This window comes from Saccopteryx leptura, chromosome 3, assembly GCF_036850995.1.
Source record: "Saccopteryx leptura isolate mSacLep1 chromosome 3, mSacLep1_pri_phased_curated, whole genome shotgun sequence".
Taxonomy (NCBI): domain Eukaryota; kingdom Metazoa; phylum Chordata; class Mammalia; order Chiroptera; family Emballonuridae; genus Saccopteryx; species Saccopteryx leptura.
In genome coordinates, this window is record NC_089505.1 from 127762654 (window position 1) to 127780867 (window position 18214).

At 40.6% G+C, this 18214-nt stretch overlaps 1 protein-coding gene across 1 annotated transcript in view; it reads right to left on the reverse strand.

Annotated features, from left to right (window-relative positions):
• The window catches only part of NDC1 (NDC1 transmembrane nucleoporin), a 66043-nt gene that overhangs the window by 8675 nt on the left and 39154 nt on the right, over positions 1–18214 (reverse strand). The window contains exons 12-16 of the mRNA XM_066376335.1: positions 14722–14967; positions 14520–14629; positions 12264–12314; positions 9501–9564; positions 8249–8349 (exon numbers count right to left, since the gene is read on the reverse strand). Of these exons, the coding sequence (XP_066232432.1) occupies positions 8249–8349; positions 9501–9564; positions 12264–12314; positions 14520–14629; positions 14722–14967 (572 nt within the window). The remainder of the gene's footprint in view (positions 1–8248; positions 8350–9500; positions 9565–12263; positions 12315–14519; positions 14630–14721; positions 14968–18214) is intronic.

Below are 18214 nucleotides of genomic sequence, written 5' to 3' on the forward strand. Positions count from 1 at the left end.
TGCACATATATCACAGAATATGGAGGAATATTGTCACATCTACTTTTAGCAAAATGGAATGATTCAGGTTCTTATTTATATTGTGGGATAAAGTACTTCCTGTTGATTGACTTACTAGATGAGAATATCACATATATTTCCGTTTTCTCCTTAAAAAAAAATCCATCACCAATTCTTGAGTTTTGGAAAATGTATCTAGAATATTATCATTTGAAGATTTAATCTGAAATTCCTCTTGTATGATCAATTGCACCATTATCATTATATTCTATAGCTGTTCTGTCCAATATGGTGACCATTAAGACACATGTAACTCTTAAGCACTTGAAATGTGGCTTGTCTGAATTCAGATATGCTCTAAGTAAAAAATACACACCAGATTTTGAACACTTACTATAAAAAAAGAAATTTTTCATTAAGAATTTTATATTGATTACATAAAGTATTTTAGATATAATGAGTTAAATAAAATACATCAAGGCCCTGACCAGTTGGCTCAGTGGTAGAGCATCAGCCCGGCATGTGGATGTTCTGGGTTTGATTCCAAGTCAGGGCACACAGGAGAAGAGACCATCTGCTTCTCTACTCCTCCGCCCTCCCCATCTCTCTCTCTCTCTCTCTCTCTCTCTCTCTACCCCTCCCACAGCCATTGTTCAAGCACATCAGGCACTGAGGATGGCTCCGTGGAGCATCTGCCTCAGGCACTAAAAACAGCTGTTACAAACATGGCCCCAGATGGGCAAACCATTGGACCTAGATGGGTGTTTCCAGGTGGATCCAGGTTGGGCCGCATGTGGGAGGTCTATCTCTCCTCCTCTAACCAGCTCATTTAAAAAAAAAAATTAAAATAAACGTCATCTATATTTTATAAATGTAACTACTAAAAAATGTAAAGTTACATATGTGTATTGCATTATATTTCCATTGAAGAGAGGTGATCTAGGTGCTGTTATCTGTCTCTTTGCCTTCATCTTCTGATTTATTGAAATGACTAAAATTATAAAAATAGTTATGTTCTAATAAATAGTTATGATAAAAACTAGACAAGCAGTATATGAATAACTTAAACCCAGGAAATACTGGCTTATAATATTTAATGATGTGCTCCATAGTTAGAAGAACTGAAGTACTCAATCAGCTGTGAAATTAAACAAGTATCTTCTGAGCCTCATTTTATGCACTATACATGGTTCCTGGCCTAAGAACTCAGAACACAACTGGGATCTCAAATATCTAGTTAAGAATTACCCTAAATAATGAAAAGAGTAAGCAGGGAGTATAATACACCACTGAATATACTTTCAAGAAAAAAAAATTCCACAAAGGCATTACTTTGGTCCTAAGAGAAGTCTAAAAAAACAGAAGTCTAAAAGTATCTGAGAACAGACACCTTTTTTGCCCATTTATATTTACATGCAGTAGTATATGCACAAAAGCCAAATAAGAGAAAAGTCTAGTTGCTCTCCCCTGAATATTTATCACCAGTGTCATTAATAAATGTCCACTGTACAAAGCCTTGAAAGTTCCTGGTCTCAAGGAGCCTACTTATAGTTAAAAGTTTACTAAAGTCAGAATCCCAAACAAATGCTACGGGTAAGAGCAGACTTTAGGCCCTGGCCGGTTGGCTCAGTGGTAGAGCGTCGGCCTGGTGTGCAGGAGTCCCGGGTTCAATTCCCTGCCGGGGCACACAGGAGAAGCGCCCATCTGCTTCTCCACCCCTTCCCCTCTCCTTCCTCTCTGTCTCTCTCTTCCCCTCCCGCAGCCAAGGCTCCATTGGAGCAAAGTTGGCCCGGGCGCTAAGGATGGCTCTGTGGCCTCTGCCTCAGGCACTAGAATAGCTCTGGTTGCAACAGAGCAACGCCCCAGACGCGCAGAGCATCGCCCCCTGGTGGGCGTGCCGGGTGGATCCCAGTCGGGCGCATGCTGGAGTCTATCTGACTGCCTCCCCGTTTCCAACTTCAGAAAAATACAAAAAAAAGAAGAGCAGATTTTACTAGAAATCATGACTATACAGCAGTTTCTCAATATTTTGGACTGGATATCTCTTTATTATGAGGACTGTTCCTGTACAATATAGGCTGTTTATTAGCATCCCTGGCCACTACACAATGGCTGACAGTAGCACTTCCCTTGTTGTGACAATCAAAATGTCTCTAGAGATTGACTAATGTCTTCTGGGGAATATAATTGCTGCTGGTTGAGAACCGCTGCTATACAATAATATTAATATTGGATGATGATTATAGGCAAGTACCAGACACATTCTACTGAGACAAGGTCCCTGGCTCTCCTCCTATAAAGACAATAAAAATAAATGGACAATTAATATGCAGTGCAATAAAGTGTTGAGATGGGAATTACAAGGCAGAGTGAGACAAAAGGAGAAAAATGTGTTCTAGGCAAAGAAGGAAAGAAAAGGCATCATATGTATAGTGTTAGTTAGGTTAAGAAATATATTTGGGAGGAAAAACTAAATACTCCATGGTGGTTACTAGAGCAGAGGACTCATGGAAAAACAGGAGAGTGGCCGAGTCAGAATGAAGAATCTCTGTTAAAAGTTAGTAGGGGGCAAGAGGCCACATTAATAATTCAGGTCAGGAATGCCACAGGCCTACAGTAAGGCCAATGTAGGAGGAACAGGCAGAAGAGAATGAACAGGCGGTGAATATAGTACTGACCCCTTAGGGTTTTGCCACATGGGTACAACTGAAGAACATGGGGACAAGGAGTTGAAAGAATTAGTAATAAAATGATGTGACACACATATGGTCTAAGCTGGATAGGGAAAGACAAGATGTGGCCAGGAGGGAGCTGAATGACAAAGAAAGTGAAAACACTGGTACAAACAAGTATGCAGAAGCAGCAGGGCATGATGGAGCAAAGGCTCTTACAGGGGCCAACATATCTATGGGTAAAATTCAGGGGCATAAACTTTAGGATAAAAATTGCATATTTATCTTCACTAAGTTCTATTTAAATTTAGCATTTCTTTCGATTATGAATGTAAGCAACAAATCACAACAGCATTAGCAATTCCTGTGATTTTTGACACCAATAGAAATCACCAATATCTTATTGCATTACTATTTGAGTTATCTTGAAACAACTTTCATCTTATCATTATTTCAAAATGATAAGTTATCAGACTCACTGATAGCTTGTTATTTAATGCCTTGATTAAAAGTCACACATTACTGGCCCTGGCTGGTTGGCTCAGTGGATAGAGCATCAGCCTGGAGTATTAATGTCCCAGATTCAATTCCCAGTCAGGGAATATATGAGAAGCAACCATCTGCTTCTCTTACCCTCCCTCTCCTCCTTCTCACTCTTTCCCTGTCATAGCCAGTGGCTCGTCTGCTTGGAGCATCACCCCTAGACACTGAGGATAGCTCAGTTGATTTAAGCGTCAGCCTCAGACCAATGTTGCCGGGTGGATCCCGGTCAGGATGCATGCAGGAGTCTATCTCCCCTCCTCTCTCACTTAAAAAAGAAAAGAAAAAAGTCACATATTACTAAATTACAAATTTAATACTTTCATAATTATATTCCAAATATAATTGATTTTAGTCGTCCCTTGCCATACTGCGGTTCACTTTTCGCGATCTCATTGTATGCTCACAGATTTTGAATTGTATATATCTAATTTTGTATCGTGGATTTTTTGCTATATCACGAAATTTTGTGGTATATAGGTATTTTTATATATTTATTATTTTAATTATTTTTGCAGCAAAATGAGTGTGAGAAAGGTTAAAGTGTAAGAAAGGTTAATAACAGCATGGGAAAAGTTTATGAGTGTGGGGAAGGTTTATAAAGTCTTAAAAATATATATAAATAATAAAATAAATATAAGGTCACTACTTCGCAGATTTTCACCTATTGCGGGGGGTCTGGAACCTAGCCCCCATGATAGATGAGGAACTACTGTACTTTATTTTAAGCATTTAAAAACACTATTCCGAGAAAAAGTCCAGAAGCTTCATCACAGACTCTCAAAGGGGTCTTCAACACAAAAGCATTTAAGGATTCTGTGAGGAGAGAATCTTGAAGTTTTAAGCTCTGAAGGGGGAGAACTCAGGGGATAATGAGGCCCAGGTGATAGCCATAGAATGAGACTGAAGGATATATAAAAGAGTAGCAAAGAGGAGGAAGTCAAAGAACTACAGCTACAAGGTGTGGGACAAACAGCCATCCATGTGGACACTAACTTACTCATAATAATCAATCTCGGGATATGGGGTGGAAAAGGAAAGACTAGGCAGTTTGTAAAATCTGATGACTGCCAAGAATGATTAAAAGGCTGACTGTGAAATGGAGTAGGGGAGAAGAGATGCCACCAGCTTCACACAAGAAAGGGTTTTTATACTCAGAAGCTAAGTACCAAATCACTGGACCAGCTTGTTCCTTTACCTCTTCAAATTATCAAAAATATACATCTGGCCTGACTAAGCGGTGGCACAGTGGATAGAGCGTCAGACTGGGATGCCGAGGACCCAGGTTCGAGACCCTGAGGTCGCCAGCTTGAGCGTGGGCTCATCTGATTTGAGCAAAGCTCATCAGCTTGGACCCAAGGTCGCTGGCTCAAGCAAGGGGTTACTTGGTCTGCTGAAGGCCCACAGTCAAGGCACATATGAGAAAGCAATCAATGAACAACTAAGGTGTTGCAATGCACAACGAAAAACTAATGATTGATGCTTCTCATCTCCCCTTCCTGTCTGTCTATCACTCTCTCTGACTCTGTCTCTGTAAAAAAAAAAAAAAAATACACACACACACACACATCTGCCTCTTTCTACTCTGCCCCTCAAAAGTACTCTCCTTTCCAACTACTGTTTCAAAGTAAATAGGACCTGACCTTTTGACAAATCTGTCATTCCTACCTTCCTAACCAAAGGTATGAATAAATATAATCAAACAGATTGCTTTCCTTGTCATACCTACCCATTAACCAACTACAAAGAATTAGGAATACTTTTGGTGGGGAGGTGAGAAGAAAGTAATTTGGGTACAGAATATCTCTAGGGCAGTATGATCCTTATAAAATGAATGTTTTTTTGTTTGTTTTTTAAGCAAGAGAGACAGAGACAGAGTGACAGACAGACAAGAAGGGCAACGAGAAGCATCAATTCTTCGTTGTAGCACCTTAGTTATTCATTGATTGCTTTCTCATATGTGCCTTGACCAGGGGGCTCCAGCTGAGCCAGTGACCTTTTGCTCAAGCCAGGGCTTCAAGCCAGCGACCCCACACTCAAGCTGGTAAGCCCATGCTCAAGCAGGGTTTCGAACCTGGGTCCTCTGGACCCCAGGCCAATGCTCTATCCACTGTGCTACTGCCTGGTCAGGCATCAATTTGGTTTTAAACAGCATTTTAAAAAATGAAATAAAATGAAAAACATTAGAATGCAATGCACATAATACAATACATACTGCTCTGAAAATCTCTTTGCCTGACCAGGTAGTGGCACAGTGGACAGAGTCAGCCTGGAATGCTGAGAACCCAGGTTCAAAACCCCGAAGTCACCAACAAGCATGGGCTCATCTGGGTTGAGCATGGGCTCACCAGCTTGATCACAGGGTTGCTTGTTGCATAGACATGACCCCATGGTCACTGGCTTGAGCAAGGGGTCACTGGCTCAGCTGGAGCCCCCCAGTCAAGGCACATATGAGAAAGCAATCAATGAACAATTAAGGTGCTGATGTTTCTCATCTCTCATCTCTCTTCCTGTCTGTTCAGAGCACTAAAAAAAAGTATCTTTTGTTCTTGATTTGGGGTGGTGAACATACAATATACAAATGATGTATTATAGAATTGTATAATTAAAACCTATATAATTTTATTAACCAATGTTACCCCAATAAATTCATTTTTTTGTGTGTGACAGAGACAGAGAGAGGGACAGATAGGGACAGACAGACAGGAAGGGAGAGAGATGAGAAGCATCAATTCTTTGTTGTGGCACCTTAATTGTTCATTGATTACTTTCTCATATGTGCCTTGACGGGGGAAGGGGCGGGACGGGGGCTACAGCAGACCGAGTGACCCGTTGCTCAAGCCAGTGACCTTGGGTCCAAGCTGGTGAGCTGTGTTTAAACGAGATGAGCCGCGCTCAAGTTGGCGACCTCGGAATTTCGAACCTGGGTTTTCCACGTCCCAGTCCGACCCTCTCTCCTCTGCACCACTGCCTGGTCAAGCAATAAATTCAATTTTTAAAATAAGGAATCTTTTGTTTCTCTCTCTCTTTTAGTCTAATGTAAACATCCTTGAGGTCATGGTTAAAAAGTTGAAAGCCATTGTTCCAGAAATAAAACTACTGTCTGCAGAGAACCTCACATGAAAATAAGCCCATAACAAGGAATAAGGAACATGGATCTGCAGTGTTCCCTGAGGTCTATTACATTGCTAATGCTCTGCAGTCAACTTTGAGTTCAAGTCCCAGCTCTGCCACCTACCAGACGTATGTGAGAAAGTCAATGCAGCCTGACCAGGCGGTGGCACAGTGGATAGAGCATCAGACTGGGATGTGAAGGACCCAGGTTCGAAACCCCGAGGTCTCCAGCTTGAGTGCAGGCTCACCAGCTTGAGCACGAGGTCGATGGTTTGAGTGTGGGATCATAGACATGACCCCATGGTCACTGGCTTGTGTCCAAGGTCTCTGGCTTGAGCAAGGGGTCAGTCTGCTGTAGCCCCCCGGTCAAGGCACATATGAGAAAACAATCAATGAACAACTAAGGTGTTGCAATGAAGAATTGATGCTTCTCATCTCTCTCCCTTCCTGCCTGTCTGTCCTTCTCTCTGACTCTCTCGCTAAAAAAAAAGAAAGAAATTCAATGCACTGCCAAGCCTCCCTCATTTGTAAAGTAGAGGTAAAATACTTCCATCTTCATTACTTCACAAGGTAGTTATCAGGATCAAAAATAATGAAATCACTGTTGACTATAAAGAATTGCACTGTTATTGTTATTTTAAACTGTACAACTAGAGTGATGAAAAACTATGCTATGAATACCAAAAATATGCCCAAATCACTGTTACACAATTGTGTGGTTAGCCAAGCCAAATATTAGAAGTTGTGGGGAAATACGACAAAATCATTTCTTTAGAAAAAGGTAACTAGGGCCTGACCTGTGGCGGTGCAGTGGATAAAGCGTTGACCTGGAAATGCTGAGGTCGCCGTTCAAAACCTGGGCTTGCCTGGTCAGGGCACATATGGGAGTTAATGCTTCCAGCTCCTCCCCCCTTCTCTCTCCCTGTCTCTCTCTCCTGTCTCTCCCTCTCTGTGTTTCTCTCTCCCTCTCTCTCTCCTCTCTAAAAATGAATAAATAAATAAAATATATTTAAACATTAAAAAAAAAAGAAAAAGGTAACTAGGAAAAGAAGACAAATAATAAAAGTATGCATGTATACAAACATGTCACAAGTAACATACACGAGAAAGTAGGTACAAAGAGGTTTTGATGGGTAAGACTTTCTTAGCGGTAAAATAAATTGAGATGAAGAAAGAAACATGTGTTTCTCTTCATACCTTAAACTGCTTCCCAAGACCAAAAGATGCACCAGTTGTTATCCTTCAAGCCTAGCTCAATATCACCTCCTCCAAGAGCCTACCGCACACACCACCCCTACCTACTCTCTATCACTCAGTGTTTGTAGCTCTCATCTGCTATACAAATAATATTACCAGGTGGTATAAAACATATCATCCAACATGAATTTAGGAAAGGCAGCCATTGGAAAGCAACAAGTATACATTTTATTTTTCTGCTTTTAAGTCTAAGACTAAAAAAGCAAATTAGTTTAAAACCAGGCAACCATCATGATGGCAGGGGAATCCACTGGCCTCAGCTCTATATTTTCAACCTCTGGCCAATAGGTAACTTATTACCTTCATGGGTAATTTAACTACACGTTGCTTTCAATAGCTACAAATTGTGCAAGGCTCTAAACTTGTATCACTGAACAGAACTGCAATATCCTATATACTCTGATTAATACCAGAGGTATAGCCTACAGGTTGAATATACTTTCTTTTTCTGTTACTATGAAATTATTTTATACAAGTGAATTAAAATTATCTCTTCCTATACTCTCTTAGATTGTAATTTCCTAAGTGTGAGAATAGTACTATTATTTTAACTTCCAACATGTTTTGTTACGCAATAAATATCATGTCACAAAAAATAAAAACCGGGGGCATCATGGGGACAAGGAAAAGGACATTCACCTCCACCCAATCCACATATTGCCTACCTCTTGGAGAGTCAACAAAGTGTTCAGAATTGCTGGTAGTGTAGTCTGGACAACTCCAAATCTATCTTCTGTAAAAGATGCTGCTACTAAGTGAGACAGACCTCAAGGGGAAAAGAAAAAGTGAATTATAATAGGACAAATCTATTTGCAATATATCTATTTGATAAAGGATTAATATTATGAATATATTAAGAACTTCTAAATAAAAGAGAAGAAGTAATACAATAGAAAATGGGTACAAGATCAGAACGGGCGGGAAAGGTGCTCAGCGGCAGTAGTCATGAAGAAGATGACAGTCCACTTTATGTTCTACTAGGAACAAGTTCTTTTAAATAATGTTGTATTTGGTAGTGATAACTGCTAGGAAGAAAAACAACATGGTAAGGGAACAGAGTGAAGGTTGTGAGGACATTTTTCATTAGGTGTCAGGAAAGACCTCTCTGAAGAATTATTTAAGCTTTGAGAAGGCAGTATCGACAATATAAATATATAAATTTTTTAACAACTAACTTTTCATATTTAGCCTAAGTTAAATATATTAAAATATATGAAACAGGTTAAATAACTTATGGCAACATGAGTAAACAGTTAAAAACAATCTATTAATTGCAGTATTTCTGAAGAAATTTATATAAGAAATTTATATAATTTCTGAAGAAGTATTTATACAAGAATCCCAGGCTCGGCCCTGGCCAGTTGGCTCAGTGGTAGAGCGTCGGCCTGGCATGCAGGAGTCCCGGGTTCGATTCCTGGCCAGGGCACCCATCTGCTTCTCCACCCCTTCCCCTCTCCTTCCTCTCTGTCTCTCTCTTCCCCTCCCGGAGCCAAGGCTCCATTGGAGCAAAGTTTGCCCAGGCGCTGGGGATGGCTCTGTGGCCTCTGCCTCAGGCGCTAGAATGGCTAGAGCGATGCACCAAAATGGGCAGAGCATCGCCCCCAGTGGGCATGCCGGATGGATTACGGGTCAGGCGCATGCGGGAGTCTGTCTGACTGCCTTCCCGTTTCCAACTTCGGAAAAATACAAAAAAAAAAAAAAAAAAAAAAAAAGAATCCGAGGCTCAGTTTCTCTGCCTATATACAAGGAAAACTTCTGCCCAGATTTAAGTACACATAAATATTTAAGAAAAATTATCTATATAAAACAAAGATATAAACTTATATCTGAAATCAAAGTCCAGAACTCACCTTCTATGGACTATACTTCCATATTTAACTGATAATTAAAATCACTAAGTTCACTGAAATTGCTTACCTTCCAAAGCCCAAATATGCATTTGGGCATCTGAAAAAACAGCCTGAATGGAAGCCTCTGGGTGCTACAAACACAACAAAAACATTTAAGTAAGCTCCACTGGGCAAAAACTCTTTATTATTTCATCTAATCAACTATGTAGCCTGTAACAATAGAAAACTCACAGCTGCCTCTCAAGAATTAAAATCTGAAATTCTTATACAATATGATCTAACAGAAATACAGCATTCTGCCACCAACTTACTATGTGACCCTTGAAAAGTCTCTAAAATCTCTATGTACATACCTGTTTCTCATTTAGGAGTTACACACACTCAACCCACTTTAGAGGATTAGTATAGAAATCACTTAAAGAAAATAAAATACTTTTTTTAAAACAAATAAAAAACCTGAATACATACTACCTCTCTTGAACTGTCTACCCTCAACCCCATTCCAAAGAAAAACCAACCAACCTTCTTTAATATAACAAGGACAAATAATATGGAGCAACAACTGGCCCACTGAAACAAAAGCTGGCTTTGATAATATACCCAATGAAGCCTATTCAAGTACAACAGCATGTTACCTTTCTCAACATTAAAAAGCAATGTCTATAACTCCTGGTCACACAACAGATCCACTTATAATATCAGATTCAAAAATAGCCATTCATGCCTGACCAGGCGGTGGCACAGTGGATCGAGAGTGTACCTGGGACACTGAGGATCCAGGTTCAAAACCCCAAGGTCGCTGGCTTGATAGGCTTATCTGGCTTGAGCACAGGCTCACCAGCTTGAGCATGGGATCACAGACATGATCCTAAAGTTACTGGCTTGACAAGGGGTCACTGGCTCAGCTGGAGCCCCACCCCCAGGCCCATCAAGGCACATAGGAGAAGCAATCAATGCACAACTATGAGTTGATGTTTCTCATCTCTCTCCCTTCCTGTCTCTCTCAATCTCTCTCTCCCTTAAAAAAAAAAAAAAAAAACCCGTTCACTTCTAAGGAAAAAAGAGATCAAGTTCTGCTCTGCCCCTTACTAGCTATGGGCACTTAGGCTAGCTATTTGACTCCTGAGCCTCAGGTTTCCTTATCTGTAAAATCAAGACAAAAAGACAACTCACAAAAATGCTGTTAGAATTATGTAAATGAGGGAAGTTTACGTGAAAAGAGCACAGGGCACATCACATGACACAGAAGTGTGCTCTCTCTACCCTTCTGAAACAAAGCACTAAAGTAAAACTTCAGACAACCCCTCTTCTTCTTCATAGAAAATACCTTCCTCAGGGGTCAGTTTTCCCAAAACGCTAATGAACAGCCTAAGGTAGATTTTTATTTATTTATTTATTTTTTTTACAGGGACAGAGAGAGAGTCAGAGAAAGGGATAGATGGGGACAGACAGACAGGAACAGAGAGAGATGAGAAGCATCAATCATCAGTTTTTCGTTGCAACACCTTAGTTGTTCATTGATTGCTTTCTCATATGTGCCTTGACTGCGGGACTACAGCAGACCGAGTAACCCCTTGCTCAAGCCAGCGACCTTGGATCCAAGCTGGTGAGCTTTTCTTTTTTTTTTTTTGCCCAAGCCAGATGAGCCCGCGCTCAAGCTGGCGACCTCGGGGTCTCAAACCTGGGTCCTCCGCATCCTAGTCCGACACTATATCCACTGCGCAACCGCCTGGTCAGGCTAGGTAGATTATTTTTGACAGAACTGCTAGGGATCTTCTCTGCCACCATAGTGAAAGAAGTTTCAAGAACCTGAAGTGATTCTTTATGTGTATCTATATTCTATCAGAGTTACTCAGATCTCTCTTCCCACCAGGGTATGACTCCCAAAGAATAAAAACAATGTATGTCTATGCAAACGTTCACTTGAAGGCGTAACTGAGTGCAGTATTAGCTAATACAGCAATATCTTCAGAAAGAGAAAAGCTATATTAAAAAAAAAAAAACTAAGCCTGACCAGGCAGTGGCTCGAGCAAGGGATTACTCGGTCTGCTATAGCCCCAAGGTCAAGGCACATATGAGAAAAAAATCAATGAACAACTAAGGTGGCACAACAAAAAATTAATGATTGATGCTTCTCATCTCTCTCTATTCCTGTCTGTCTGTCCCTATTCCTATCTATTCCTCTCTCTGACTCTCTGCCTCTGTAAAATAAATAAATAAATAAATAAATAAATAAAACAAAACAAAAATTCTTTTCCCTGCATATGAACAAAGGTTTTGCTCATCAAAGGATTAGTTAACACACAACAGCTGTAGCCAGTGAAAACAGGAATGAATTTTTAGCTCCTGCAATTGAGATTTACTCTCCTATGGCAGCTGTAGCAAGCAGCTGAGAGACAAGTTGGAAAGTCATTTAGTTTGTGGCCTGAATTATAATTTTTTTTCCAATACAAGTTTAACATCTGCGATATAACCCAGTCACCTCTCTTTCTAAAGAGCAAATTGGCCACAACAATGTTAGCAGGACAATGAGCCATAAAGGATGGCCATGAATTTGCTCCTTTTGTAGGATGGGGTTGCATATCTGCAAAAAGCTGCGCACAGTGGGAGGCCTACTATAGTAAAGCCCCAAGAAGCCACTGAGGTGAGAGGAGAGATGAGGATGGGCAGCTATTGATAAAATAGAAGTTTAGTGAAGCACTAATGCAAAGCTGCTTGGCTTACTAGGCTCAAGCTAAATATTTAGAGACCAAATCCTATCTGCTACTTCATTTCTTATTTCATTTCTTCTCTCCAAGTCCCAATGCTCTAACTACATACATATTCTTACCTTACTGAAAAAATACATTATCAGCACCCGTTTTGACAAGAAATTCTTAATCTGAGTTGGGAAAAAAAAAGAATTAATACATTTACAATTTTCAATTCTATTAAAATATAGTATCACACATTTCCAGGTTAACACCTCCCATCTTACAGAAAAAACAACAGTATTTACAATAAACTACACAAGGAAATAAATGTCTTTGTATTATAAATTAGATAACCAAGATGGGCCATCTAACCTAAACTGCATTCCATGTACACGTCTAACTCCAAAATTAGAGACCTGTCATAATAAAAAGAATTCTAAGTGCTTCTGGTAATATTTTCTAAGACCATCTTCTTTCTCACTGCTCCACAGCTGTCTTGCCCTTCAACCTCTTAATACCAAAATAGAGCAGGTTTCCCCACCCTTCATCTTCACATCTCAAGGTCTGAAGTGGTTTTCTACTAGTTGACATTTACAGAGAAAACAATTTCTTAGTATTATAAGCTAAAAGCTATATACCTTAACTAACTTGAAAGTAAATTTATGATATGACAGTACTTAAAGCATACAGAGCCATATGGGATACTGAAGTCCATAAAATACCTTCAGTTCTTCCCTCTATTAACTGACCCTTCCACAGCAAGCATTATTAGTCCACCTACCTTAGCAGGAAAACCCTTCCTTGTCCCAACTCCCCCTTCCCAGCATTTACCCTATTTTCCTGCTCCTCTTATAGCAAAACTCCTGGAAAGATTCGGCTTTTCTTGTGGTCTCCAGTTGTTCTCCCAAGCTCCCCGACACCACGCCAATCAGGCATTCAGCCCCACTACTCCCTCCTATGGCTCCTGACAAGCACTCAATCACCTCCACATTTCTACAGCAATAATTCATTATCAGTATGAACCTCATGCTACTTATGAGCAGTATCTGACACTTCTCCTTGAAACACTTTTTCTTGGTTCCCTTCTTACCTCAATGGCCATTTGGTCTCCTTTGCCATCCCTCGTCTCCCAGAGATTCAGTCATTAGAGGGTCCCAGTTCTTGCATCTCTTTTCTTCTGTATCTACACTCCCCAAGAGTTTTCACAGAGCCTCATAGTTTTAAATACTGCCTATACTCTGATGACTTCCAAATTTACATTTCTAGTCCAAAACTTTCCCCTGCGTCCAGACATATGTCTAATTTCTTACTCGATATTTCCATTTGACTATGAGCCAAGATTATTTGTTTAACATGTTTAAATCAAACTCCAGATTTCCCCACTTCACTCCATTAAATCCCTTCTTCCAGAATCATTAGCAAATTATACTCAATAAATTCTAACTCTATTGTATCAGATCTTTCACAGCACAACCAACTCATGAGCAAATCCTATTACATCTACCTTCAAAACATATGGAAACCTGACTGACCAGGCAGTGGCGCAGTGGATGGAGTGTCGGACTGGGATGCCGAGGACCCAGGTTTGAGACCCTGAGGTCGCCAGCTTGAGGACGGGCTCATCTGGTTTGAGCAAAAGCTCACCAGCTTGAACCCAAGGTCACAGGCTCGAGCAAGGGGTTACTCGGACTGCTGAAGGCCCATGGTCAGGGCACATATGGGAGGGCAATCGATGAGCAACTAAGGTGTCACAACGAAATACTATGATTGGTGCTTCTCATCTCTCTCTGTTCCTGTCTGTCTGTCCCTATCTATCCCTCTCTCTGACTCTGTCTCTGAAAAAAAACAACAACAACATATGAAAACCTTGATCACATCTTATAGTATCCATAGCAACAACTCTGGTCACAGATACCACCATCCTGCACTGCATTACTTCATCAGCTTTACTACTGGCTCTCTGCTTCTGCACCTGCCATCTGAGAATGTAGTCTCAGCACAGCAGATAGAGCAGCACTTTCAAAATATAAGGTTACATCATGTCATTCTACTGGGAAAACCATACAGTGGCTTTCCATCTCACTCAGAGAAAATGTCAGTCCTATACACATCACTAATGGGCCCAATGAGCTCCGGGTGCCTGCTACCCCTCTGACCTCACCTACCTGCCACCTTCCCCTCAATCACTCTGCTCCAGCCACAATATTGTCCATGTTCCTCACACAAATCAAGCATGGCTCACAACCAGTTAACAACTGGTGATTTCATATAGGACAACTTAATTATATGAAGCATCAAAAAGTCCTATTTATTCCTAATGGCTGACTCATGTGAGAACCTTGATGTGCTCAATGTTATATGCAAATATAAACCCTATAACCATATCATCATACCTGTTCATGTTTATTCTGAATCCATGAATAAATCACACTGGGCTGTCTCACAGTTTTACCCTCAGCACTAATAGTAGATGGCAGATTAGAAAATTCATTCATTTGCTGATCTATTAAAAAAAATAAAAAAACCAAGGTGAAAACTTAGGCTGATTCTCTGCAACTATGACATTTCAAATTTTAGAAAATGAATAGTCCTCACCAGAAGCAGAAGTCCATAATCTTGGCCCTCTTCTTATCAGCTGAGAACTTTGAGGTGACCCATAGCAGGTGTTTACATCAAAAATTCCAGCCATCCGATTCATTACACTAGAGCCAGATGGGGATCCAACAGGACTTGCAACATCAGGTGTAGATAATTTTGAGGAAAACAGTGATGTCTTCACTAATGGTGGCACTGAAGGCCGAGGCATCTGGCTAGATTTGGGGGTCAGAAAAGTAGTTTCTTCTGCAAAAGAACAGATCTAGTGCTGAAGGGGCAACCTGATCCAAACAGGCTAGCATGGTGGTTCTCAAATTTTATAAATCTCCATTTTTCGTTTAACGCATTACCCAAGGCTCAGTGGGTTGTCCACATCTAGGTTTACATTCTCAAGGTTCCGGTTTTCCCTACTGCAGCGGTTCCCAACCTGTGGGTCGCGACCCTGGCGGGGGTCGAACGACCAAAACACAGGGAAATTTCCAATGGCTTTAGGCGACCCCTGTGTTTTGGTCGTTTGACCCCCCCGCCAGGGTCGCAACCCACAGGTTGAGAACCGCTGCCCTACTACATCTCAATAACCACTCAAAGAGCTTTAAACATCTATCAGATTGGTTTAGCCTCTCTTGTTTATTCTCCTCCATGAATATCTTCATCTTCAAGGTCAGTTTCTCTAAGCTGTTTTTAATAAACCTCTCAATTTGTATTTTATTTTTATAGGGCAACAACTTTAATTATTGCATTAGAATCTTTCCAGTTTTACTGCACATTCCTACTATAACTATTACTTGGCTAAACATGACTAAATTTATATTATGAAAATGTACAGATAAGAATGCTGACCTTATTTCATTTTCCCCAGAGTTCTTTCAAATTAACAGAAGTCACACCAAAGATCAATCTGCCCAGGATATGTACACATCTGACCTGACCCGAAACACCTGATCTGTAAACAGCTTCTTCACAAATTATAACTTTATCAATTTAGTTATAGAGTCTGATGTATATAAACAAACATTTTCCCAACCACTCCACTACAAGGCACAAAGACAATAAATTCTAGTATTCTATCTTCTTACTAAAACCACAAAAAGACATTAAACATTTCAAGCACTAAATTTTGCTGACCCGTGGTGGTGCAATGAATAAAGCATTGACCTAGAATGCTGAGGTTGCCAGTTCAAAATCCCAGCTTTGCCGGGTCAAGGCATATACAAGAAGCAACTACTATCAGTTGATGCTTCCTGCTCCTCCTCCCCACCCTTTCTCTCTCTCCTCTTTCTAAAGTCAATAAATAAAATCTTTTAAGTAAATAAATAAAGTACTAAATTTTCATTACATGACTATTCAAGAGTTGGTAGCAATTACAAATCTTTAAATAATTTAAAAATTAAAACTGAGGTTTGTGTTTTTTTGTTTTTTTGTTTTTTTTTTCATTTTTCTGAAGCTGGAAACAGGGAGAGACAGTCAGACAGACTCCCGCATGCGCCCGACCGAGATCCACCCGGCACGCCCACCTGGGGCGACGCTCTGCCCACCAGGGGGCGATGCTCTGCCCATCCTGGGCGTCGCCATGTTGCGACCAGAGCCACTCTAGCGCCTGAGGCAGAGGCCACAGAGCCATCCCCAGCGCCCGGGCCATCTTTGCTCCAATGGAGCCTCAGCTGCGGGAGGGGAAGAGAGAGACAGAGAGGAAGGCGCGGCGGAGGGGTGGAGAAGCAAATGGGCGCTTCTCCTGTGTGCCCTGGCCGGGAATCGAACCCGGGTCCTCCGCACGCTAGGCCGACGCTCTACCGCTGAGCCAACCGGCCAGGGAAACTGAGGTTTTTAAGTTTTGCAATAATCCCTCAAAATTAGAAGCAAATTTTGTCTGCATAATGGGATACAATTTAAAATAATAAAAAAAACATACAGACCCATGAACCCTTCAATCCAAGGTTTACAACAATCCTTAAAAGATGCTTATTTGATGTAACTAGCCTATTCAAAATCCTGTACTGGTTCCATATCCCAATGGGATAAAATCTAAACTCTTTTTTATCACATACAAGACCTCCTTTTATTATCAAAACAGCATCTTCCTTATGCAGGCTCCTTTCTGACCAATTTCTTTTTTAGCAATTACATTGTCTTAGCATTATTTGTGTGCCTCCTACTAAAAGGTCAGTTCTAAGAGTGTTTTATCATCTTTGATTCTCTGGCTTCTAGAACATTGCTTGGTATGTAGTAGACATTCAATAAATCAATACATAAGACCCTGGCCAGTGGCTCAGTAGATAGAGCATCAGCCCAGTGTATAAATGCTTCAGGTTCAATTCCTGGTCAGGGCACACAGGAGAAGCAACCACCTGTTTTTCCCCTTCTCCTTCTCCCTCTTCCCCTTCTCTCCCTCTTCTCCTCCCACAGCCAGTGGCTCGATTGGTTTGAGTGTGGCCCCAGGCACTGGGGATAGCTCCAATGGAACGCAGCAGCCTCAGGCACTAAAAATAGCTCAGAGCTTGAGCATCGGCCCTAGACGGGTTTGCCAGGTGGATCCCAGTCAGGGCACATGTGGGAGCCTGCCTCACTGTCTCCCCTACTCTCACCTAAAAAAAAAAAAGAAAAAGAAAAAAATCAATACATAAATGTTAATCTAAAAGTTAATAACATTTGAAACACTCTAGAATCTTTAAAAATCTGACATTCATGAACTCATTTCAATCATTTTTCAACTATAATCCATTTACTTTTTGTATATGGTCTCTCCAAAGTAACGAAGTCAACTACACAGGTGTGCCTGTGCTTTGGTCCATACAGAAATTTTTTTAAATATCAAGATTAGTTGTCAACATTTAAAAAGTGAAAAGTTTCACATAATTTTTGGGGGATTTTAGGCTTCTCTTAAAAAATAAATAAATAAAAAGACCACAGGTTCAGATACTGGGTCCGAATTCCCACAGGGAATAATAAACTAAAGCTAACTGAAGCTTCCCCTTCAGCAGCCTGTGTTGTCAAGTTCACCGCCATCCTCTCCTGGCCAGTTTCATCCATTTTTACTGAATGCCTAGTTCCAAAAGCATCTGAACATTAAGTGCTTCATCATTTATCAGTCTTATATTCCTAGGCATTTTCTATTTAAGGGATTTGGTGAAGCAGCATTAAGTTCCTCCACCTGTACTTCTTCCTGTCAGCTTTCATCTTGCAAACTGGAGGAGTACTGACATTACATTAGGCTACCTTATAATAATGAATGTATTTAAAACATTAAGATTTATTCTTACGTATAAGAATGTATCTTAATGAATGCCCTCAGTGCCAAATCACTCAATCATTTTCAGCTACTCTTTGGACATCACCCAACAACTTTTTGTCTCTGGGATACTGCAATCAAAACTGCAGTATCATTTGTAAAGATTTACCTGGCTTTGTATTAGGGAAAGCTGAAATCTTCTATTTGATGACTAATATTCTTTTAGCCATTTTAACACCACCACTACACTGGACTTAATTTTTTCAA